Below are 27,151 nucleotides of genomic sequence, written 5' to 3' on the forward strand. Positions count from 1 at the left end.
ACAGGGTTATTAGCCATATCCAAAGACAGTTTCACAGCACAATAGAAAACAAAAAAGCAAAATTAAAAAATGGATAAGGAAAAAAAGCTTTATGTTGAGAAAATTGTTTGGAATAAAGCTTTCTACAAAGTTATTCTAAGACATTGTCTTTCTAATAACATCTAATAGGCCATGTAAAAACAGCTCAGTTTCACACTGCGATCCATATATGTGCATGTATGTATATCTATATTGGTCAATATAACATTCTTGACCAGTAGGTTAAGTCACTGCCCAGTTCACAATTAATCCACATTTTCCTGTGGTTCCTCAGCAGAATTCACTTAATACTATCACATGCAAAATGTACTTTCCATAAATAAATGTAATTAATATTTAGGGACAGTCTTTAGGATTTTGAGGACTTCCCTGGTGGCTCAGATGGTAAAGCATCTGCCTACAATGCAGGAGACCTGGGTTCGAACCCTGGTTCAAGAAGATCCCCTGGAGAAGGAAATGGCAACCCACTCTAGTACTCTTGCCTGGAGAATCCCAGGGACGGAAGAGCCTGGTAAGCTACAGTCCATTGGTTCACAAAGAGTCGGATACGACTTGACTCTTACTTTCACTTTAGGATTTCAAGATTTCTTTGCCTTTTAAAAAGGCTTGCTATTTTCTGTAATTGTCTGACTAAAGATGTAATTTCTTTGTGTAATCAGTTTAGGTCTACAGGTTTCCTTAGACTGCTATTTATAATACAGTACAAACCACATCTGTAAGGACCATTTGAACATCTGCTCTACTTTATGGAATGCATCACTTTTACATATTGTTAATAAGAATCATTAACTGACTTTTAAAATATAGGTAAAGTTACTTATGATGGTCTATAGTCCCTGGGGTCACAGAGAGTTGGACACAACTGAGCATGCACACACCTAAAGTTACTTTACTCAGTTTTCTAGATTAGATTAAAAACCATTTTTTTTTTAAATCCAGATAAAAAGGGAAAGGAATGCTGAAGATGTAATTACAAGCAAGCCTAAGGAACTCAGGAGTCAGGAAAATAAAGGACATAGAAAGCAGATCCTTGCTGCAGCACATTTTACTATTGCTTTGAAATTCCCTTCATACATTTCAGACATAGATTTTGAAATCTATGTCAACAAACTAAAATTGATGATGAGAATATTCTTGTCTTGATTAAGCATTAGAGAAGTTGTAGTAGTGATCTGCCAAGCAGATCAGAAAAGAGAAAATTATTGAGGATTATGTTTTACATTAATTATTCCCTTCATTCTATTAAATGCACCTTTTATAGAATAAACAAATGAAATAAATTGCTTTCATTTAAAAATGGAAGGAGAGGAAGAAACAACAAGTGATCACATTTTTTGCTAGAAATGTAAACCACATTTGAGAATCTAGGTATGTTGACCATGACCTTTTGTAGACTACAATAGGGCCTTGTCCTTTTATGACTTAGCAGAATCCTAGGTAAGAAAAACCCCTCATCAAATAGCTTTTTCATGGTGGTGAGATGATGGGGAACGCGATTCAGGGTTGAAACAAAAATGCTTACCCAGACAAATTCCAGGAACTCTGGAAAAATTTCAAGGGTTTTTATTCCTGAATTGTTCAATTGAGTTTGAGATTATGAAATCTATCTCTCATTGCCCAAGCCTCTGGGACCCACTTTTGTTAACTAAACAAAAGTTGTAGAATGGGAACTAATAGACTTAAACTTTTTCTATTTATTAATTTTGTATAAATTAATCTAGTGCAAATTAAGATTTTCTTGTTGAAAGCATGCTTAATTCAGGCTAAGATATTTATATTTTCCTCTCTATCCTTCCATAAGTAATTTATTATTAATCTATAGATTTAGATATTCCTTTATGCTTACTTTATGCCTTACTCATTGTATTTACTTCTAGACCATAATTCTTATAGTATATTTTTTTCTGTTAGTGAGATATTAACATTCATACAGAGAAAACTTGAAAGATTTGTTTAGTAAAGTACTCATGATTTCCTGGATTTGAGAATATTATCATAAAGGACTTATATACAAGCTTTAGATATAGTTATTGTTTGCACACAAGATATTTAGGGTATATATAATTTCTAAAATAAATAGCAATATTATATTTAGTCTAGTTAAAGCAAATTCAATTACATTTTACTTAGTAGGATGAACACTTCATTATTGTCTCTAATATCAATAATATATGGGCTTAATGTATTTATTTTGTCTAAACTACTGTGTAATTTTGCTAATGCTTTATTATCCTTATAAAGAAGAATTCATTAATTATATGCACATGAAAAAGTCTCCATAGTTTTAGGCCTGTACTCTTTTAACTTGACTGTTCTCTTCATACTTAATTCTCTATAAAATTTAAATATCAAGTGTTACAATATCCAGAATATTTACCTGAATGATGCTACAAAATGTTTTCATAATCCTAGTAAATTTTGATATTATATGACTCAACAAGAACTTGTGTAAAATACCTTAGAAAATCCTTTAAAATCTGCAAAAGACATTGGTAGATAGCTTATGCAGGAAGAAGTACAAATCATATAAAAATGATTTACTCTTACTTGGAATTAAACTAATGTGAACCAAAGAAATGCAAATTTTTTGCTATTCATATTAGAAAAGATAAAAGTAAGGATAATATTCAATATAGCCAAGGATTTAATACTGTCCTGAAATCAGAATACACTGAAAATAGAATAGAAAGAAAATAGTATATTTTTATAAAACAGAAAAACCCAGTTCTTACCCTTGCAACTTATTAATAACAATTCCCCTTTGAGGAATCAATCCTAAGAAATAAATCAATGATGTTGACAAAGTAATATGATAAATGTTATAGCATGTTTATATAACAAAACATTGAAAGCAACTTATATGCCCAACAGAAAGGGAGAATTAAGTAGATTTAGTGTACAACAGTGGTTTTCAATATTGATTTAAATGTTAGAACCATTTATTACAAATACAGATGCTCAGGACTAACTTGCTGTATCAGAATCTTCTGATGTGGGGGCAGCGTGTATACATTTTTAGAAAGCTCCCTAGGTGATAGCAATGATAAGCACCAATAATCCATATGACTGAATGTTTAAGAATCATTACGCGATTTTAATGACAAAGGAAATGCTTAATGTTGAGTGAATAAAAGAAACAAATTGTATATTCATTGTGATCTTAATTTTAGAAAAGATATATAATGTTTGTATGTATATATATATGTGCATATATTTATATATATATTTAAATATTTATTTAAATGTTATTTATTTGTAGGTATAAATGTTAATGAAAGTTGCTATCTGATTATGATTGATTTGGATTGCATATTGTTCTTTGTGCTTTCCCACTCATTCAAAATTTGTAGGTATAAATGTAGGTATAAATTTGTAGGTATAATGTTAATAAATGTTAATGAAAGTTGCTATCTGATTATGATTGATTTGGATTGCATATTGTTCTTTGTGCTTTCCCACTCATTCAAAATTTTCTTCAATGAAAAGTGACACTTTAGTAAAGAACAAACAAAACTACTCTCTTAATTATTTTATAATATGCATCTTAGAATTGTTTCATGCAAATTAAAATATATATTCTATTTTGGATCAAGAAAGATTAAGGAAGTTAGAATTTAGAAATTTTTCTTAAGGATCTCAGAAAAGCATTCATTGTTTTGATAGTATGGTTTGCTTTGGCTCATTTGGTTTTGTGTCTCTAGTCAAGGCTGGATGGAGAACATGTGATACATTTGGCTTCTACAAAGGTTCTACTTTATTTGAGGGGAGCAGGTCTGTCAGAGGTATGAGTCTATCCAACAGAAAGGATCTTCGGGAGGTTAATGGAACTCTCAGTGGCCTAGAGAGAAGCCTTGCATAGATTTACATAAGCCTTGCATAACATTACATAGATAAGGTGAATTTTTTCCCTTGGATTAAATGAAGGTGATTGTGAATAAACTTGAGTCCTGCTAAGTGGGCCATAATATATAATATGCATATGTATGTGTATATATAGCTTTGTTTTTAGAAAAAGATTATATGGTTGGAAGCTATGCTCTTTTCCAAATGAGTGTTAAACTCTAAGAAAAAAGTTCTTTTCAGGGGTTTTAAAAAAGGCAACTAAAAATAAAAAAATTCCATCATACAACATACTTTTTCTATCCTTCTTTTTGAAAGCATGCTAAAATTGCAGATTGGAAAGCTCATTTGATTTAAATTTTGTTGTGCAGCAGGTAAATATATGCAGAAGTTTTTCCAGAGCCACTCTAATAGGAAAATAGTAATTTCATAAAATATAAATAATAACCAACTCTGTATAGACTATTCATTCTGATATATAAATGGCTGCATTCTCAGTATTTTAACAAGTGTTACGTACATGAGAGTTCATCCCATATGGAAGATGAGATAGGCAGACAGGAGCAAATGTCACAGAGGATTTTACTTTTGTGGTTTAATCATGTCCTCCCGTTCACTCCCCACCCTTACATAAAGGTAGCTAGAGGAAATTAGCAGGAAAACTGAGAATTTACAACAAATCCCAGAACTTTGTATACAGGCAGTTAATAACTGAGAAAAAGAACTATTTTATTACTCAAAGAAATATAGAAAGTGAATAAAAATCAATAGGCTATCGAATAACTAAATATATCTGATTTATGGAAAGATTTGCTTTCACAGTTCTACCCTTTAGCTGCTATGTAGGCCTGGAAGACTAGCTAATTCTCAGGATTTATCAGTGTTCTACTGTTTTCAGTTTGACTTGTAGCTATGCTTGTACTATTTTTCCCCCAAATTATTCCTTCCAGTAAATAAGCACAAGCCTTTTTTTGCTTCGTTGAGTTTGTGCGCTCATTTCCAAAGAAAGAACTTGGGCCAAGTTGCTCTATATGTATATGCAGACATTTTTAGAGAAAATATGGATCACAGTATTTTCATGGTGAAAGGGCTTGCATAACTCAATGTATCCATGAGACATGTCATGCAGGGCTGCCCGAGATGGATGGGTCATAGAGAAGAGTTCTGAAAAAATGTGGTCCTCTAGAGAAGAGAATGGCAAACTACTACAGAATTCTTGCCATGAAAACCCCATGAACAGTATGAAAAGGCAAAAAGATATGACACCAAAGATGAGCCCCTCAAGTTGGAAAGCGTCCAATAGGCTACTAGGGAAGAACAGAGAGCAATTATTAATAGCCCCAGAAAGAATGAAGTGGCTGGGACAAAGTGGAAATGACACTCCATTGTGGATGTGGCTGGCTGTAAAAGTGAAGTCCAATGCTGTAAAGAACAATATTGCATAGGAATCTGGAATGTTAGGGCCATGAAGGAAGGTAAATTGGATGTGGTCAAGCAGGAGATGGCAAGAGTGAACACTGACACCTTATGAATCAGTGAACTAAAATAGATGGGGATGAGTGAATTTAATTAAGATGACCATTATATCTACTACTGTGGTCAAGAATTCCTTAGAAGAAATGGAGTACCCTCATGGTCAATGAAAGAGTTAGAAATGCAGTACTTGGGTGCAATCTTAAAAAGGATAGAATGATCTCTGTTTGTTTCCAAGGCAAACAATTAAACATCACAGTAATCCAAGTTTAGGTGCCAACCAGTGATGATGAAGAAACTGAAGTTGACCAGTTTTGTAGTGATCTACAACACCTTCTAGAACTAATGCCAAAAAAAAAAAAAAGATGTCTTTTTCATCATATGGGGTTGGAATGCAAAAGTAGGAAGTCAAGAGATATACTCAGAATAACAGGCAAGTTTAGCCTTGGATTACATAATGAAGCAGGACAAAGACTAACAGAGTTCTGTCAAGATAACATGCTGGTCATAGCAAACACCCTTTCCCAACAATCCAAGAGATGACTTCACACATGGACATCACCAGATGGTAAATACAGAAATCAGATTGATTATGTTCTTTGCAACCAAAGATGGAGAAGCTCTATACAGTCAGCAAAAACAAGACCTGGAGTTGACCTTGTGTCAGATTATGAGCTCCTTATTGCAAAATTAGGCTTAAATTGAAGAAAGTAGGGAAAGCCACTAGGTCATTCAGGTATGACTTAAATCAAATTCTTTATGATTATACAGTGGAGATGACAAATAGATTCAAGGGATTAGATCTGGTAGATACAGTGCTTGAAGAATGATGGATGGAGGTTCATAACACTGTATAGGAGGCAATGACCAAAACCATCCCTAGGAAAAAGAAATGCAAGAAGGTAAAGTGGTTGTTTAGAAGCCTAAACAAATAGCTGAGAAAAGAAGAGAAACAAAAGGCAAGGGAAAAAGGGAAAGATACACCCAACTGAATGCAGAGTTCCAGAGAATAGCAAGGAGAGATAAGAAGGCCTTAAAAAAAAGAAAAAAAAGAAAGAGTTAAACAATAGAATGAGAAAGACTAGAGACCTCTTCAAGAAAATCAGAGATATCAAGGGAACATTTCATGTAAAGGACAGAAAGAGTAAGGACCTAGGAGCAGCAAAAGAGATTAAGAAGAGGTGGCAAGAATACACAGAACTATACAAAAAATGTCTAAATGAGCTGGATAACCATGATGGTGTAGTCACTCACCTAGAATTGGGCATCCTGGAGTGTGAAGTCAAGTGGGCCTCAGGTAACAATACTATGAACAAAGCTAGTAGAGGTGAAGGGCTTTCAGGTGGTGCTAATGGTGAAGAAACCTCCTGCCATTGCAGGAGATATTAGAGACGTGAGTTTGATCCCTGGGTTGGGAAGACCCCCTTGAGAAGGGCATGGCAACCTATTCCAATATTCTTGCCTGGAGAATTTCATGGACAGAGGACCCTGGCGGGCTATAGTATATGGGGATGGAAGGAGTCAGACGTGACTGAATCAACTTACAAGGCATGAACGGTAGAGATGACGGAATTCCAGCTGAGCTATTTAAAGTCCTAAAACCTGGTGACTTATAGTGCTACACTCAATATGTCAATAATTTGGAAAACTTAGCCGTGGTCACAGGACTGGAAGAGGTCAGTTTTCATTCCAACCCCCCAAGGCAGCAATGCCAAAGAATGTTCAAACTACCATAGAGTTGTTCTCATTTCACATGCTAGCAAGGTTATGCTCAGAATTCTTCAAACTAGGCTTCAACAGTATGTGAACTAAGAAATTCCAGGTGTTCAAGCTAGATTTAGAAAATGCAGAGGGACATTCAACATTTGTTGGATCATGAAGAAAGCAAGGGAGTTCCAGAAAAACATCTACTCCTGCTACAGTGACTGTGCTAAAGCCTTTGTGTGGATCACAGCAAAATGTGGAAAACTCTTAAACAGATGGGAGTACCAGACCACCTTACCTGTCTCCTGAGAAATCTGTATGCAGTTCAGAAGCAATAGTTAGAGCCTCATATGGAACAACTGACTGATTCAAAATTGGGAAAGATGCATGACAAGGCTATAGACTGTCACCCTGAATATTTAACTTATATGTGGAGTACATCATGTGAAGTTCTGCACTGGATGAATCACAAGCTGGAATCATGATTATCAGAAGAATATCAACATTCTCAGATATACAGATGATATCATTCTAATGGCAGAAAATGAAGAGGCACTAAAGAGCCTCTTGAAGAGGGTGAAAGAGGAAAGTGAAAATGCTGGCTTGAGACTCAACATTCAAAAAACTAAGATCAAGGCATTCAGTCACATCACTTCATGGCAAATAGAAGGGGAAAAAGTAGATGCAGTGGCAGATATTATTTTCTTGGGCTCCAAAGTCACTGAGCAAAGTTACTGCAGCCATGAAATTAAAAGATGCTTGCTCCTTGGAAGGAAAGATATGATAAACCTAGACAGCATATTAAAAAGTAGAGACATCACTTTGCTGACTAAGGTCCATATAGTCAAAACTATGGTTTTTCCAGTAGTCATGTACAGATGTGAGAGTTGGACCATAAAGAAGGCTGAACACCAAGAACTGATGCTTTCAAATTGTGGTGCTTGGAGAAGACTCTTGAAATCCCCTTGGATTGCAAAGATATCAAACCAGATAATCCTAAAGGTAATCTATTCAGAATACTCATTAGAAGGACTGTTGCTGAAGCTAAAGCTCCAATACTTTGGCCACTTCATGAGAAGAGCCGACTCGTTAGGAAAGGTTGAAGCAAAAGGAGGAGGTAACAGCAAAGGATGAGGTGGTTAGATAGCAGCATCAACTCAATGCACATGAATTTGAGCAAACTCTGGGAGATAGTGGAGATAGAGGCACCTGGCGTGCTGTAGTCCCTGGGATTGCAAAGAGGTGGACAAGACTTAGCAACCCAACAACAAATGACAATAACATCAATGATCAGGTGATGGATCTTTTGAAATGGAAAAGCTTCTAAATTGGTCAACATTTGCAAAGCTCTCATAATAGATAGTTGTATTAGTAGTATCTATGGAAAGACCAAATTAAAAGTTGGATGCAAAGAAATATAGCAGCTAACCTTAAAGAGTCTCTTAGTTTTAAAAATAAAAGAAAATCTTTTAAGGAAGCCTTATTAAATTCATATTCTAAATGGGTCTTATAGGTGCTAACAAAAACATTGTTTATTAATAAGAGAATGGAAGGGAGAGACTCTTCCCAAAAAGAAAAAAATTCTAAAGAGTTGTTAAATAATAAAGTAAATAAAACAAATAATGAAAGTGGGAATAAAGAGGAATCAGAAAGGAAAGAGTCATGGGATTAATCAAAGCAGGATGAAAATCTTTAGATGGTTATTAAGAATTGAGATAAATAAAATGAGCATTTGTGGGATCAAAACAAAGGTTTTATAATACAGCACTACCTAAGATTGTGTGAGCCCAAAGGACCCCATATTGGTCCTCCCCAACAGTAAAGATCCCAAACAAGTCTACTCTAATTACTTCAGTTTAGATAAATTTTAAAAGCTGGAAGGAAAAGATTACACACTGAGAAAACTGCAACTGTTTGGGGGCAACAGGCCAATTAATCAAGTTAAATATTGACAAAAGAGCCTGGGTCCCTTGGGTCTACCCCTTACTGGGGTCATCAGAACCTTTGTATAGGAATGAAGCAAATGGCTGGGGGATAAATAGTTTCTAGGGCTCCTTGTAAGACTGAGACTTGATGGCATTTTAATGGAAACTAAGGTTACAGAACTGATAGAACTGAGATGGAAGTTTATTTAAAAATTGTGTATTTGAGTGGACTTTATGTAAGATGGTTGCATTTCTTTTGCCTTGATGATATTGTAGGGATGAGCATTTGTCTTCCCTTGCCTGGTTTTGTAAGATGGGGTAGGTAAACCCACCCTTTAGGGAGTATTAATTGAATAAAGGAAGCTGATAGTGCTGAGCCCACATAATATGAGATGGAAACTTGGAAACTGGGGGCTGATATTTAGGGGCTAAAAGAAGCAATAGTGGAAGATTTTGCCCCAAGAGTGAACTGGTATGTGGAAGTGCTCCCTCACAGGAAATCTAATTCACAGCCTCCTTAAAGATTTATCAAAGACAAATATATAAGTTGTTTCCACAAATAGTAAAAAGCCTTAACAATCTGAGCATATATATATTTTTTCCGATTGTTATTTATAAACTAGTGAGTTTTGTGATATACCTGATTCATGACTTAAGTTTTACAGTGAAAGCTATGAGAGTTCTGGTTGTGTTTATGTTTATGTGTGTGCATTATTGATAATGGCATTTTTCTATCTCCAAATATTATCAAAATTAATTTGCAAAAGAGCTCTTTTTAATTGCCTTAAAAGTAAGTGCTTATGAATTAAATATTTCTAAATGTAGTAGAAACTAACCCAAATGTTTTCCAGTGTACCTGACTTAGGATTAATCTCTGGTAAATAAAAGCAAGTTTAAGCTTGTTGGTTTAATTAAATAGGCCTATCTCAAGAGTTACTAGCATTAATTATAAAGCTTATATTCTACTAGGTTTACCACAAGTTAAATACATTCAGCTATCTCTGTTACAAAATTTGTCAGCAAAAAATGATAAATTTGTATGATAAAATTTTCATAAGAAATTAAATAAGTTTAAATGAAACAAAAGTTTTTAGGTGAAATCCTTAATGTTTTATGGCATAGCTACTTAAAAATAGTTTCCTCAAATTTGTTTTGGTAAGTTGAAACTTTAGAGTTTTGCTAAGTTAAATGATGGGAATTCCTGATTGTTCAGATCATTTCCAGAGAAGATAAAGTACCAAAACATTAATTGTTAAGTAAATCTATTTTTTGTCTTCTTATTACAGAGAACTAAAGATATTTGGGTTTATTAACATGTCATGGATCACATTGAAAAAATTACGCTGTAAGGGAGTCTTATTAAGAGACAAAGTTTTCTTGGAATATTTGTATATATATGTATTTGCCTTTGAAATCTTTTATTGTCACTTTGGTTAATTGAATAAGTATTGCTTTACAGTGACCTATTTGACCAAGTGATTTAAAACATTTTGATAACTTTGACAAAGTCTCCCAAATAAAAATTCTAAATAAAGTCCTTTGAGCCTCTACTTAACTTTGAGATGTTTCATAGGGCCCCTGAAACATCTCAAAGAGAGATATTAAAATAAAAAACATGGTACTTTAAATTATATGGAAATCATTGTTAAATAAGCAATGATAAACCTTCTTAGGCGTGTTGTATGTAAATGCTATTAATACAGGTGTTCTAGAGGTTATATGAAATTCCTAAAATTCAGATGTGTCCTGGTATGTTATCAGTCATATTTCTAGTTATTATCTTAAAATGTTACATGTCACAGAAATAGACACATTTCTATGTCAATTGCATTGCAATTAGATCTTTAACCATGTGATTTAAAGTTTTTGTCATTCATAGATAGTTTTGTTTTACTAAAATGCTCTTAGAAAAATGAAGATGTTCATAGAAATGATTTTTGGGCAAATATAAGTTTGTGATAACTTTTAGATCATGACACTACACTGGTAAGAAACTATAGAATTCTAATGAAAAACCTAATGGCTTCATAAAACTGCTAATAAAATATCAAGATCAATAAGAATTAATTATATGGAACTGAATGAACTGATGAATACAATTTATAATTTTTATAACTTTTTATCTGAAACATTACTGGCCTTTTCATCGTTGCTTTCCAGATACGAAGAAATGTTTCCTGTTCTATTAACTATGACTTATAGCAATTTGGCAAATTGTGTCTTTGTAAATAGAATTGAAACATCTTTTTCTTCCTACCTGATCCCCTCAGAATTTAGAAACTCTTAGTGAGTATTCTTATTTTCATGGCAATATATTTATTTACATACTTTCACTAAGAATTTGTACTCTTGTATTAGAAGACAATTGGAAATACTGGTTATATTATCAAGGCTTTGACTGGAATGTCATATTTAAAAATGTCCATAGAATCAGATATGACCAGACAGCTTTAAGGAATTAAGATTGACTATTTGGAGCCATAAAACCCTTCTGAAAAATAGCCTGGTACTTTTTTTTATATGGTTCCTAGCAGCCTTACCAGTTGAGTAAGGAAGGTTATTTCCTGAAAGGCACAAGAAACTCAGGATATTTTGGAGAACTTGTGGTCTCCACTTTAACTGGTAAAGAATTCACTTACAATGCGGGAGACCTGGGTTTGGTCCCTGGGTTGGGAAGATTTCCTGGAGAAGGGAAAGGCTACCCACTCCAGTATTCTGACCTGGAGAATTCCATGGACTGTGTAGTCTGTGGGGTCTCAAAGAGTCGGACACGACTGAGCGACTTTCTCTTTCAAGATGAGAAGAATTCACCCAAATTTATATATATTACAGGTAAATCTGGTAGCAACTCCTTGGCATGGTTTCATGGTATGAGAGGCATTTAAAAATTTAATCTGGAGATTCCTTTGAAAAATTCCAGCAAAGAGATCAATTACCATTTTTGCTGGACTTATTTAAATAACCAGGGCAAGTTTAATGACACTAAACTAATTTTGAAAACAAATTAGTCTTAATTTGATTTTCTTTGATAGAAGTAAGGGTAATTTTTAGAGAAAAAAAAAAAGCCTAGTGTTTTCAGTTTTTCTTCTGCTTCTTCTTTTAACTTGGAATCATTGAGAATAAATGCTGCCCTTTTCCTGAAGCCCTGCAAACTGAAGCTGAACAACTTGATATAAACTTGAGCGATCACAATAATTACCTATATTTAGACAAACTTCTTGACTATTGCTGTGTAAGATTCTCAGAAAACTTACCTGAATACCTAATGACATCACTGAAGACATTTCATACTGTAAAACATGCTTCAGTCCTGATATCTAGAAATCTTGACTGGCAGCTCTCAGGACTCAGATACTGGGTTTATAATTTACTCCAATCATTAACCTTTGTTTTATTTTGCCTCCGTACAAATACCTCCTACCTGATTGCTTGCACCATATAGCCCTAACTTTGAGAGCCCACCTGCATCATGGCCTCCTGAAATAAACTGATTTATCGTCAGACTATGCGGCTGATTTGATGAGCTATAAAGCAACATATCAAGTCAAATTCTGTACTATGAAACTTCTAGAAGAAATTTCAAAGACGAGACTATAGGCAAACAAAATCTGTTGCCCCCAAATATTTCTGCCATGCAAATTATTTCAAATTGAAAACAATCAAGGCTTGAAAGGCTCAGGAAGAAACTTTGACCTTACTAACTGCCTTAAGAATTTAGGTACAGGGACTTTTATAGGAATAGAACTAACACCAGAGAATATGGGCTAGGTGTGTTGGGAAAACTAGAGATCAGTCTACTCAGCAGCCCACTGTTTCCCCAAGGCCCAAGCATTTGTTTTGCAAATATTTGCTTTTCCATCTCTTTGTGAATTGCATTTCTCCCCTTTTGAGGTACCAAATCACTACTCTCGACAATCTCTTTTGTCTTTAGCTGAAGATGGCATTTAAGGGGAGGGTTTGGGCCATTTGGTGAGTTATTCAGTTTTCCTGGGTCTCTCCCTGTATATGTTATTAAAATTTTGTTTGATTTTCTCCTGTAATCTGTCTCATATCAATTTAATTCTTAGCCTGGCTGGGGTAGAGGAAGGGTGTGTAACTCTCTCTGACAATTCTAATAAACCTATTTTAAAATTAATTAATGACTATTTTCAAGTATGCTTATTAAAGATAAGTAAAAATATGTCTGTGACACATACTGGCTCAGAATTTTAATAGAGAAGAGGTTTTCAGACTATGACTTGGCAGAAATGAATTTCCAAGATATTAACTCCATTTGTGATCATTCTGAAAACACATCATATATGGGTTTTTTTTTTAAAGGACTGTCTGTTAAATCAATAAAAATTTAAAATAAATGTTGTCAAAAGATACTTTTATTTATCTTTACATAATATTTATAAAATGTAATCATATTAAATAATGTAAATTTTATTTTATTTATGGTGGCCTTTTGAGTGTGCAGTTTGAGATTATATGAGATAAAGTCCCTGCCCTAAGCCACCCATTGTTATCATTATCCATGATCAAATTGTACAAAAGAGGATTTTATTTCAAGATGAGATCATAACTGTCTAGATTAAGTGCTTCAAGTCACCTCTGGTTATCATTTACTTTTTAAAGTTGCGATTATCATCATTCTAAAGTAAAGCTAGGCCTTTCACAAAGATGCTTTGTCTGGACTGTCATTTTCTATGTGGACCCTCTCCCATCCCCAACTTTTAAATACTTCCATCTCCTAGACCATTCTCTTTACTCTCTTTACACACCTTCCAGAATTCTAAACTCTTCCATTCCATGTACTCTGACCGCGTTTCCTCCTTCTATCCTTTGCCAATTCTTAAAAGCTTTCATTGATTGTTTAAAGAACTAGAATCCTATAATATTTGAGTCAAAATGTGGTTTAGAGGTTGTCTCCGACTTTCTCATTTTATAGATGTGGTCACTGGGGTCTAATGAAAGTTAGGTGACTTGCTCAACAAAGCCCAGCTGGGACAAAGGTCTTCTGCCTTCTAGTCCAGTGCTCTTTCCCACAGTACTATGGTATCTTTGCTTCCTGTCATCCTGTGAAGTTAAACTATTTACTCATCTCTCCTAAGACTTTCTAAGGAAACGTTCCTTTTTCCTGAGAAGTTTTGCATGCTTGGTAGGGGTTACCTTTTGGCTAAGCTCTGACTCATATTCCTTGCCCTGACTCAGTCCACTGACTGAGTGGACTAATCCACTGACTCAGTCCCTTCTCAGATGCTCACAGTCAGAATAACCTTGCTTCTCTGCTCATATGTAGTGCTTTGTCAAAAATCTTCAGTGATTCCTGATTGCCTCTAAAATACTATTCTAATTTTTCTGGTATTCATGGCTTTCCAACAATTCATTTTACATATACCTTTACAATATAATTTTATTAAGACAGACTCTGTGCCAAGTTATGTGTATTCTCACTGAATCCTCATTGAATCCACATAGCTAGTAAATGGCAAATGGAAATGGAACCTGGGTATCTCCAAAACAGAAGCCCAGCCTCTTAAGCACTAGTTCACCAAACAGAACTTCTCTTCCTCTAGCCAGTCTTATTTTCTTATAGACTCAAATATATTTTATTCAGAATCAACTCCAGTCTCATGATAGAAAGTTCACCAGGAATTCCTTTCTTTATCTCTTAGCTTTTCTAAATTTCTTATAATTTTCCAGTAATCACTCATTGACTTATTCATTCAACAAGTACATCTGAACCTATTTTATCAGGTCTTTCCCAGATATTCTAATTACCTCCTGCTTCTTTAAATTATCTGTATATTATGTAGTGCACTTAAATTTGCTCTGAGTCAAACGTTTCATTACAATGTTAGCTGTGCATTTTTTTCTCCTTGGAAAGCAGCAGTTGTGTCTTGTGATACTTTATAACATTCTCAGTCCCAGTGCAGGGAAAGAAATATAGTAGGCATGCAATAACTAAATGTAGGATGATATCTCAATGAGTTGACTTAAGGTGCTAGTTTTCAAGCAACCATTCAAATGAAAGCATAGTGTGTTATACAATGAAAGAGAATCTTTCAACCATGGAACCTGATAAATTTTGGGAAGACCTGATATGAAGAATGTTTTAAAACAAAACAAAATAAAATAAAGCAAAAGGCTTCAAAACTGTCTGTTAAATATTGGCAAGAGGAACATATGAAATTACTGACTCTAGAACTTTTGTCCATTGTATAAACAAAATAATCTAAGAAGGTATTCCATTATAGATAGTTAAAATAAAGGGATCACCAGTTCAGTTTGTGTAGCCAGAAAAAGAAAGAATACTAAAAGATAAAATCAAATATGTTTGTTTGTGAATATCAAGGGAAATCTGATACTTTCAATGAAACTCAAAGATAAAAATCACAGATACTAGTATTTCCATAGTTCAGTTCTAATCTATTTTAGTGTAGTAAATAAAACACACTACCTTTAAAAATACTTTTTCTACTTAGAACAATATAATTCAGCATATTTCAGAAATTAAAAATTTCATTTATCATAAACAGATTTTAAATGTCAACTGTATTTGATTTAACTTGATTAAGATTTATTTTGTTGTATATATAAATATGTATTTAATTCACTAAATACATCACTTAATCTTTATATACAAATACTTTAAATTTCCTATCAAGTTCTTGAAAGAAAATATTAAAGCTTTAATTTTTCTCTTTCATTTAAAGTTTCTGTTTTTTAGTAATAGACTAGCTTCCTAGGTGGCGCTAGTGGTAAAGAATGGCCAGCCAGTACAGGAGACATGAATTGTTGGTTTGATTCCTGGGTCAGAAGGATCCCTGGAGGAAGGCATGGCAACCCCCTCCAGTATTCTTGCCTGGAGAATCCCATGGACAGAGGAGCCTGGCAACTGACAGTCCATAGGGTTGCAAAGAGTTTGACATGACTGAAGTGATAGAGCAGGCATGCACAGTCTTTAAATATAACTTAAAATATATAGTTTAAAGTGTCTTTTAAGTGATCTTGTTTCATCTATCTTTAAGTTTTGATTCCGATTTTGGTTAGGTGGGAGAAGAGCACAAACAGAAAAAGGAAATTGTTTGGTAAAAATAGGGTCTTGAAAAGAAGCTATCTGAACTTGCCATTCAAAGGCGGCTCATAACTAGGAGAACGTGTGGCTTTTCCATTATTCTCTGAAAAGAACTGAAGACTTGGATTTCTAAATACATTTGTCTGTGAATATAATAACCTTATGCCATCCTAAGTGAAATACAAAGCTCTTATCTTTGAGAGTGACAGGGCATACAATCATATTTCAAAACAGAAATGTATTCTCTCATTTATTTTTATTAAAATTTAAATAGGAAGAAAGTTTAAATTATTAAAATAGTCTTACCTACCATTGTTCCTATTGATGTTAATACTAGAACAATATCACACAGTTCTTTTAGCTATTAGCTTCACATCAGGGGTTGGATATGTTTTAAATTACCAGTTGGGCACTTTCACCATCTAGTCTTAATATATTTAATAAATCAAATGCAGGTAACATGAGATCAGAACTTTCACTTTACTGAGAAACTGAAAAAAGAAAAAAATGATATTTTATCTCAATTTCAGGTTATCCAAAAGAACCAGAAATCATTGCAGAACCACCGATTCTTTCTTAGAATGAGATTATCATGATATATTTTATAAGAATTCAAAGTATATAACAGATCTGCCTGACATAACTAATGTCTGTGTGGGTGTCAAATTCTAACACATCAATACTTCACTAAAAATATTGTGACTTTTTTTCTTTTTTCTTTTTTTGCTTAAGCAAAATGATAAAATTCAGGAATAAATGCATTAGGAATAAATAATGTACCTTAAATATAGCCTATACTTTTCACTAAGAGAGTTAGTGAGTGAGAAAGCCAAAGTTAAGTTCTGTCTGACAAAATGCTTTATCTTTATTCAGTAATTAGGTTTCTGGATTTGGTGACCATTGCAATATCATTGGGCTTCCCCAGTGGCTCAGTGGTAAAGAATCTGCCTATAATGTGTGTGACACAGGGGACTTGGGTTGGATTGCCTGGGTCAGGAAGGTTACCTGGAGGAGGGCATCACAACCCACTCCAGTATTCTTGCCTGGAGAATCCCACGGATAGAGGAGCCTGGTGGGCTCCAGTCCATAGTATTGAGAGAGTCATACATGACTGAAGCGACTTAGCACGACAAGGCAATATCATTAATCTACATAAATGTTGGTATAAAATCAGATTTCTAGTTTGTATGTGTCCTCTCATGTACATTCCTAGCTACAAGACTACTATGGTTCCTGCTCAGAAGGCAACAATCTCTAACAATAATATATCCTTCTGAAATGACTTTCTTCCACTAAAACCCCCAAAATCCAATTTTAAGCTTATACCAAGATTTTAAACATATTTGTAAGAAGGAAAAAACTGTTTCTGAAAGATGATTATTTACTAGCAACTCACTGCTTGAATTCTCATTCTTTCTGCACATTTCTTCTTTTTTTCTAAAATTTCCTTCTTGATCCCCAAGTGTCTTAGTTATATGATCCTAGAGCTTTCTTAAAATCTGTTTGAGTCATGTAAGATCTAGCTTTCTTGAGAGTAACAAAAAAAATATTGCTGGACAGAATCTGGGAGCTGACCCCTCCATAATCCTTAAGACTTCTTCAAATATCTCAAATTCTGGATGTTTTATAAATTCTCACTTTGGATTTCACTTGTTTCTCACTTTGCACTTCTCACCTATGGAGGGACAATTTTGAAATAGGGTATTAAATTCAGGGAATACTGATGTTATGCTTATGGATAACAACATAAAACATGAGAAGTAACACTGGAAACTATTAATAGCAATGCAAGAGGCCTGGTAAGTGCTTCTATAAGCATGGAGAAATACTGGTTGAAACATTATCTCCCTTTCCTCTTAGATTTTTCTAACCACAGCTTTCAAAAGGTACCTTAAAATTTCACTAATATATATTACTTCACACCAAGTCTAACCTGACCATATTTACAATTACATATCATTTAAATTACATCAGCTGCTTATTTAAATGAAAAATTTTAATAATATATTTTCTAGAGAAACACTTTGGAATTTACCAAAATTTTTGCAACCTTATTATCCATTATGGTTTGATTGTCAGTTACCATCCATATTTTACATGTAATAAAATTCCAAACTGATGGAAATTTCCTAAGACCTATATAAGAATCTAATCCTTAATAGAAGACTGGCACTGATGTTTAGTGATGATGAAAAACCTTAGCATATAACTGATAAGACGTGTGAAGGTTTTTTATTCTGCCATTACATTTGTAAGTGGGTATTCAAATAACTATTATGCACAGGTGGCAAGCTGGTTTCTTAATCCTGTTAAGTTAAAAAATATAAATGTATAAAGAAAAGAGGATTAAAAATAGGTGGGGGAGGGGTTTCCTTCAAATAAATGGAACCCATTCTTTTGAAAGAAAACTCCCCTCTTACCTTGGTCCTGGAGCTGGTTAGTTCTCCTCTGTCCTCCTCCTAGGGGAGAAATACCCAAAGTTAAACAATAATAGAACATGGTCTTGTATTAAAGTCAAGTTCAGTTCTGGCTGATCCTTTTCTCATGTCTCACAAGACACTACCAACTGTCTGATATACTGGAGCATTCACTGAATTGAACTTAAGATCCATTTAAGGATTAAACAAACATTAGCTGTGTAAGGGGGACAAAATTGTCTGCTCTTTAGTCAGTCTATTTTATTAGAGCTCCAATAAATTGAATACTGACTTAGAGCAAAGTAATTCATGGAAGAGCATTGACTTGTTAATTTTCATCAGCTGGAGTGAATTATGTAGGGAGTACCATGAGAGTACCTAGAGTTTCCCAGGTAGGAAGAGGCACGCTGTGATGTTTCAACCCATTTCCCTGATGTTCATGTCTTTTGAGGGTAAAATGATAGTGCTAGAAGCAAAATCATATTTGGAGCAGCACTAAATCTGATATGAACTAGAATTATTGTAAAAGTGGAAAAAAAACACCTTAATAGGTCATTTGATTGGAAGATTAAGAAAAAGTCTGGGAGATGAGTATGATTGCAAACTGTATGATTTAATTTTTCAAGACAGGGAATCGTAGGTAAGATAAATATGGGATTTTTTTTTTTTTTTTTAACGTGTCTAAATAACTAGGACTCTTTGGAGAGAGTCTTTGGAGAGAAACAAGATAGCATAGTGAGATAAGCATGGATTTGGTAATTATACAATAATGGGCTTCTATTCCAGTTCTGTCATTTCTCAGTTATTTGACTTGAATTTCCACAACATCATCTGTCCAGATGAAGATACCAACATCAACGTGTTGTGGGGAAAATATATTCATATCTATATGCTTGATATATAGTAGATATTAATTTTTTCTTTTCATTTATATGGTCTCTGATATGGTCTTTTTTAAAATTGGAGTTTCTGTTGTATGACTAAGTAAGTCAGTTATACATGATATATTATTTTCTTACTTGAATGACTTCATCTCTTCAGAGACCACTGTCTAATTAATTGACCTTCGAGCCAATTCCTTGATATCCCTTGACATAATTTCAGAGATAGTGACTGGCTCCCATAAAAAATCAAATACCAGACAGTTAATTAAATTCTGTGAGACATGGAGGAAAGTGGAGACCAAGAATGAGCCTGAACCCATACAAGATCATGTGCTATTGTTATTTAACTTTGGGTAACTTATTAAAATTCTTTATCAAGTAAAATGACATCAAGTGAGAAAATGGATGTACTTTTGGAAGCTCAGGTTGTCACAATATATTCCAGAGACATCAAAATGAAGGATGCTGTAGCTGTTACTCAAATGGCTATTATGAATATATGCAGGGAAAAAACACTATGGAAGATTCTGTATTATACATCTATTACTATTACCACTTATTTGGCATTAGAGTCACCCTATGATCTTTAATCACTTTAAAGTTCCATAATATTTCTATGGCACAATAAAACTCCTCCAACTACAAACACACACATTTTTCTCATGCTTAGAAACTTTAATGTCATCTCTTTAATGAATATTCTAAGAATGGCTCTTTTGAAAAACCTGTCTTTATCCAATATACTCTATAAATTCTAAAGAAAATATACAGAAATACTTTCCTTTTTTTTCTGAAAAAGTTACATTCAGAAATCATAAATCTATGCTACAAATAGAAAAAAGAGCATATTTTATGAAACACCTACTTCATCCATGGAGCCCACTTATATGATAGAGTTTTGACAGAAATACCTTTATATTCCAAATAATCTGAGAATCTATGAATAAGAAAAACTGTAGGTACACTGCCAGGCTTGGTTACAATCACAATGGCTGTGCAGTCTTCCTGCTTCAGATATTAACTGATTGCTATTTATGATGAAGGAAAAAAATGGAAAAGAAATTAAATAGTAATAAAGCTGCTGGGGATGTTATGGTGCCATTAAAAATCAACACTCTCAAGTATTACATACTGAAACAATACGGGATACAATATTATATAGATCAGTTTTAAAAATCATATCTAGATATGGAAAAATATGTTTCATTCTTAAAAAACAAAGAAAGTCTTTCTACATGCATGTGCTTCACTTTAGCTGTTTTACTACCACTCATATAACTCAAAGGATTTTGTCAGATTTGCATATTGCCAAAAATTTGATGTCAGTATCTAATTTTAAAACTCTGTATAATTATACAAAAACTGCATCTCTCTGGTTCTCTCAGAGAAGTGTTTTCCTTAAATACTTTTCCATCTCACATTGTAGACAGACTATGATAAAAGCAGCTATTTACTAAATTAGTGAATTACTTAATCCCCAAACCTGATGAGCTTCTATTAAAATTCTGGGAATGAATTTTCCCCTAGTGTTATTAAGTGTCCACAGCTTCAAAGAGGTATAACAGAATTCTTTGGCTGTTTTACTAAAGACAGTTCAGGACATGACCCAGAATCTCAGACTCTCAAAATGAGATGAGAATTTAGATGTCACTGTCTGTACTCTCTGAGATGTGAGAATCTCTTCTATTTGAACAACATTCTATTTGGGAAACATAGCTAATTTCCCCCCATTATTTGAACCAATTTTAATTGTTATAAAATTTTTCTTTGTGTTGACCTGAAACCTACCTCTGTCTAATTTAGTTAACTTAGCAAGAGTTTCTTTAGTTTATAATATGAATTAAAAATTATAATTTCTTGAGCTCTTATATGGGTATTTTCAATATACCTTGAAATTATCAATATTGATGAAACGACAGCATGGAATAATCATAGAATCTGTTCAATAACCTTTCAAAGTAAACTATAGTTATAGTAAATAGGTTTTTGCTGTTGTTGTTCTTTTCCCATAAGAGCACTGGAGAGAGTCAGAAGATCGCATTTCCAATCTCAGCTGTGTGGGAATGTGGGCAAGTCACTTAACATCTCTAATTTATGTCTTCCTTTATAATAAAATCACATCATAAGAGGGTTAAAAGGAGCAGGTAAATATGTATATGCATATATGAAAGTGGTTTGAAAGCTATAATGCTGTATTTTTACTAATATTATTTCACTTTCGAAATAGCCTGCCCAGAAATTTTTAGAGTTAAAAGTGAAGCTAAATTCAAACATTATGTCTTAAAAGTGAACAAATTAAAAATATTAATTAAATGATAGACTGATTCTTTGCCTTATATTATCATTACTCTATCATTTCATAGAAAGTAATTCTTTTTTTTTTAGTCTATGCCCTTCATATTTACTCTGGAAGACAATCAGGTCCATTTTTTTTGGGCTAGCCTAGCCTCAAACATAAGCCAAAGGTTAGGGTATTGATTTAGGGTTCTGGATATTGGTTTAATTTTAAGTTTTCTATTTCTCATGCTTTTTAAAAAACATTTGCCTTTCATCCTAAAGTCAGTAGCAATGACTTGTTGATAATACTTGTAACTGGGTCCTAGTTACAAGCACCTGAAAAGAGAGGCAACTAGGGACTGGGGATCTGGTGATGTCTTCTCTTATTTACTAATAGTATTCTGGCCTGTTACTCTATCAAAAAGGATGTTTAGAACTTGTATATCTCTCAGCTCCAAATATAAAATGACTAGGCTTCTATAATAGCAGAGGCCTTGCAGATAGTTCTTGACAGTTTTTATATAAACTTGCATGGTAAAGCAACAATGGAGAGGGATCCATATACTCATATCGCCTTTGAAAGTGAGTTGCTTGTGTTACACTTGTTTGATTGACTCCAGTTTGATGTTTATTTTGGTAATCTCCCAAAGATTTAACACTTAGAGAAAGCAGATTGAATTTTTAACATTTATGTAAAAAAATACTTGTGCATTTTCTTCATTGAGAAGCTTAGAGAAAAAGCAACATAAGTAAAACCATGGTTATTTCAATATGATGTCATGATTTTGGTCAGTAGAATTTAAAGCAATAGATTTCTTGCACATTTTGGCATAGTATACTTTGCAAGGCACAATTTAATGCTAAGAATATTTTTATGACTTCAATGTTTTTTCATTGTTGAGTTGTGTGATGGTAGAGAAACGTGTTGAAATGGCTTTACAAAGTTTTTGAAAGTGTATTTCGTTCTTTGAATGAGTCCTAACAATGTTTAAGGTTTTCAGAAAGTATGGTACCTGTTCATTAAAAATAAACTACTTTTAATCATGAAAGGAGAAGGCAGTGGCAGCCCACTCCAGTACTCTTGCCTGGAAAATCCCACGGATGGAGGAGCCTGGTAAGCTGCAGTCCATGGGGTCGCTAAGAGTCGGACTCGACTGAACGACTTCCCTCTCACTTTTCACTTTCTGGCATTGGAGAAGGAAATGGCAACCCACTCCAGTGTTCTTACCTGGAGAATCCCAGGGACGGGGGAGCCTCCTGGGCTGCCATCTATGGGGTCACACAGAGTCGGACACGACTGAAGTGACTTAGCAGCAGCAGCAATCATGAAAAAGCCATTTGTGATATTAATGGAGGATAGACAATATATTCATAGTATTTTTAACTTCTGTTTGTATATTATTATTTATAAAATCTTCTTAGAGTCAATATAATGACATTTATGAGAAAGTTTGAGGCCAGGTGTGGTATTTTGGAGAGTTGAATGGTGACTTTCTATTCAGGTGTTGCCAGGTGCATATGATATTATGCTTGTAGCAAAGCTATCTCAAATATATGTTATATCATTTTGAAAACAAAAGTTATAGGACTGATTTTTGGGGAGAAATAAACATTTATAAAATAAACAGGTTAAAGTTTCTTATTTCTACTTAAAACAGAATATATACTCTAAACCATAGTCTTTGCTATTTTCCAATTCATTTCAAATGACTGTCAAAATATTTTATCTTCCTTCTCTTAAATATGAATAACAAACCAGGCCAAACAAACTTGACTGATATTATCTTGGCTGAACAGACCCATTGTTCACTTGCTTTGTTGTTTCTCTGTATCCCCTTTGTAAGCTGAATACTAGTACTGCAATTCTGGAAACCAATTCTTGTAGTGAGATGATCTATAAAGATGAGTGACATAATATGGAACTTGTCCAGCTATTAGACATATAGCAAGAGGAAACACATCTAAAGCATATTTATACATATCAGGTAATGAACTTTCATCTTAGAGACAACTTTATGTTTCCTAAATATATGTGGCATGTGTAACTCAAGGTTATAGATTCTGCACTCACATTAGTTGTGTGTTGAAATTGAATTAACTTGAATTTTATAAGATATAGATATTCTTTGGGGGAATTCTTTATACTTAAGAGTATTTGTTTACAAGATAATAGTGTGGGATGAAAGAACAGCAGTGTGGAATTCTGGCTTTTCACTGCACTGTCAAAATGGAGATCTAGTCTTAGATCTCTTGTTAAATCAGTTTGTGAAGGTTTACCTGTTGAACTTCTTTTTTTAGCAATTTTATCTTGTTAAATTTAATCCTCTTTGAGGTAGTATAAAACAGCCACGTATTATTCACTTTTCTCAGGCAAGTTACTAAAATATAGCTTCTAAATGCAATGGAGAGCTGAATATTGAATTTAGAAAAACAGCTGAATACTGAATTTAGAAAGGGTCTAATGGTGTTACCTAGCTAGCCACAATACATCCCTAGAGTGAACAACTTGAAATCTATTTGGTAAATTCTCAGTTGGAACTCAACAACCATTTGTTGAATAAACTGGCAAGTGAATGAAGGCAAATTGTATTAGCATTTTTTTAATAAGAGGGAAGAATGGAAAATGTTAATGCTTGACGAATCTTAAAGAAATGTAGAAAAATGCAAGATTTTTTTCCTTTGCATGGAAAGTTGTAATTTTAATCATCTTTTAATTGTAGGAAAAGAGCTAACTGAAAAACCTAAAATTTTAAATGGCAGTGGAAAGTTTCATGTTTCCTACTGTACTCAATATCAAGCAAGAGAAGGATGGAATGAATGAATGGTAAGGAGGAGTATTTCCCCTTGGGACATGTTTAACACTGATACCTGTACCATGTGAATGTGAAATACTTGGTATTTCCACATCTCTAACTGCAAGCAGGGTAAGTGCTTAAGCATATCACAGACAGGGGAATTGCACGTGTTTGTGTTCATGTATGCTGAGAGGGTCTCTTGATGTCTGTATGAGTGAATTTTCTAATCCCAAGGCTAGGCTATCAGACTGAGTTCCAAAACATAAAAGAGATCACAAGAACTAAGTTTTTGTGCAGCATTTTTAAATATTTCAGTTATCTGTAACATTTTTTAATATATAAGTTATCTGTAGCATTTTTTAATATGACACCAAATGAAGGATATTTATAAATGAGAATCCCATAATAGTTAAAAAAAAAAAAACAAAATTGTGTACTAATCTGTAATTCATATCCAGAAAACAAATTAAAAGCTTATATACTTGAGGCTGAGTACTAATAAGTACCCAGCTTTAAATTTCTGCACTTTTAAGTTTTACTAGTGTCTACATTAAGTGTTAACAATTGACTTGTTAGTAACACCAAAAATAGACTACCACTTTATTCTCACAAACAATATCAAGAAACTCCTGCTTTCTAAACTTTCTAAGAACTCCTGAACTGATGACTAAATATGTCCCACAAATTTTACATAGGAAAGTGGTTGTTTACAGATAAGATATTTTTCACAGATGAATTTAAATTTTAAATTGAATACATCTGCTCTAAAAAATACTCCAAAGTGGAAGAAACATAATTTGGCATACAGAGATCGCTACCTACCCTGATACAGATTTAGAATTGAGCCAAGTGTCTGATGAGGGCAGTGACTGTGTTAAACACTCAAATAAAAGGCCCAATGAAGATATGCCCTGCTATTCCCATTCTTAGTACTTCATCCCCTCCTGCCATGCTATTGCTGCGGGGGTTCTAAGTTGGCTTCTTTTAAACTGAGCGTATGTGCTTGGTTTCAAAGGATCAGCTCCCACTGCCACAGGCTCCTGTGGCATTAGCAAGTCCAACAGGACCTCTTTTCCCTCCAGATTTCAAACACTGATGAAGTTCTTTTGGGGCTGCTTTCTCTTGGAAGACATTTTTTTTTTTTTTTTTTGTGACCGATCATTAGTCTTATACTAGCAACAGTTACACAAATACTGCATATTTTTAGAGAAGGCAACATTTGAATAGGGATTATAACTATTGAATAATAAAAGTACAGGAAATTCGTTTTTTCCTTTTTAAATTTCATTTTTAGCTGCACTGTGTGGCTTGCAGGACTTTAGTTCCCTGGCCAAGGTCTGAACATGGGTCCAGGGCAGTGAAAGCAACAAGTCCTAACCACCAGACCTCTAGGGAATTCCCAGACTAGTTCTTTAACTTGACTTCAAACCTTAAGGTCAAGTATACACATTCTTACAAAGGCCAGGAGAATTCTGAAGATATGATCTACTTCTAGGTTCCCTAGAGATACTTGAAGATTCTAGATACCATGAATATCTTTAAAAAGGGTATTTCTCATTTAAAAACCATTTAATAGCCAATAAATCTGTATTAGCTAAATTATGCTTCACTCTAAGGAATCTTTATCAGTTTACTTATTGCATGGAAAAGTTAAGAGTATAGAAACTAGTGTAATATAGATAATATACAAAAGAAAGTACTATTTTGATAGTAAAGTATACAACTTTACTATGTATACTTATATAGAAGGAAGATTTTTTCCTTTTCTTAAAGTCTCATGTTGCCCATGAATCAAAACAGCAGCATTTGAAAGAAAGCCATAATTAATGACAACGAAATAGACCAGTCTCACTGTATCCAGAACTATTAACCCAAAAATCTGGTTAAAAAAGATCTTACAGGAAAACAGACTTAGTCTCAACTGAACAAATAAGGAAGAAAGCTTTCAAAGATACTCTGATGCAGGTATACCCTCTGGATTTTGCTCCAAGGACTGCAATTCTTTTGCATTTTATCATTTCTACAGAAGCTGCCTATTAGGCCACCTTTACATTCTTCTCTACGTTAGTTTCCCTGTTTTGAGGCAGAAGGTTACTGGTTGAATAAGAACAAGATATTTAAGCTTAACGAGCCTCCTACGCAGTAGGGCTAAGTGTGAGGGAGTGAAGAGGTGTGGGTAAGGTAAACGCTGGTTAGCTGGCACTGACCGTATTCATATTCTGGCATATTCCAGTATTCTCAAAGGCAGGGCAAAAGGACTGTTTTTGTCATGCAGGGGCCAGCTTGCTCAGGAAATTGTGGCATGTATAAAGCAAAGCACATAAACAAACTCTTCACCCAGGAAGCTGAGTTTAACAACTGCCTCATTAACAAGATCCAGGGAAAGACAGGAAAAGCAGGGGGAGGCCAGAGCTGATTATTATACAGTTCGAGACAGATGAAGTCCTTCAGCTTCCCCCCAAACAATCCCTGTAGTGTGGATTTGACAAAGTGGCACATTTAAGACGGGAACACTGTTGCTATCAATGGGAATCAGGCGTACCAGTATCTGCGGGCCAAATTCAGTCCCTGGAACTTGACTTTTATCAGTAGACACAAGACAGAGGACAAGGCAGCCACATCCACAGAGAATTAACTAAGAGCAAATGCTGCATCCAGTGAATGTAATCAATAGTCTGAACAGTGATCTACATATCAACCACCATAGCTGTCTCCCTTTGGGTTTTTAAAAAAT

The 27,151-nt window shown here is 34.1% G+C and overlaps 1 protein-coding gene across 7 annotated transcripts in view; it reads right to left on the reverse strand.

The window, feature by feature from the left end:
- Positions 1 to 27,151, reverse strand: part of GRIA4 (glutamate ionotropic receptor AMPA type subunit 4) — a 608,284-nt gene that overhangs the window by 17,200 nt on the left and 563,933 nt on the right. Inside the window, exon 14 of one of the 7 annotated variants that reach the window (XM_043482048.1) lies at positions 18,467 to 18,503. The exons of the other annotated variants lie outside the window; for them this stretch is intronic. Coding sequence (XP_043337983.1) covers positions 18,482 to 18,503 — 22 coding nt within the window. The 3' untranslated portion in view covers positions 18,467 to 18,481. Of the gene's footprint in view, positions 1 to 18,466; positions 18,504 to 27,151 lie in introns of those variants that run through there. 7 annotated transcript variants of the gene reach the window in all.

Source organism: Cervus canadensis, chromosome 11, assembly GCF_019320065.1.
Source record: "Cervus canadensis isolate Bull #8, Minnesota chromosome 11, ASM1932006v1, whole genome shotgun sequence".
In the NCBI taxonomy this organism is placed as follows: domain Eukaryota; kingdom Metazoa; phylum Chordata; class Mammalia; order Artiodactyla; family Cervidae; genus Cervus; species Cervus canadensis.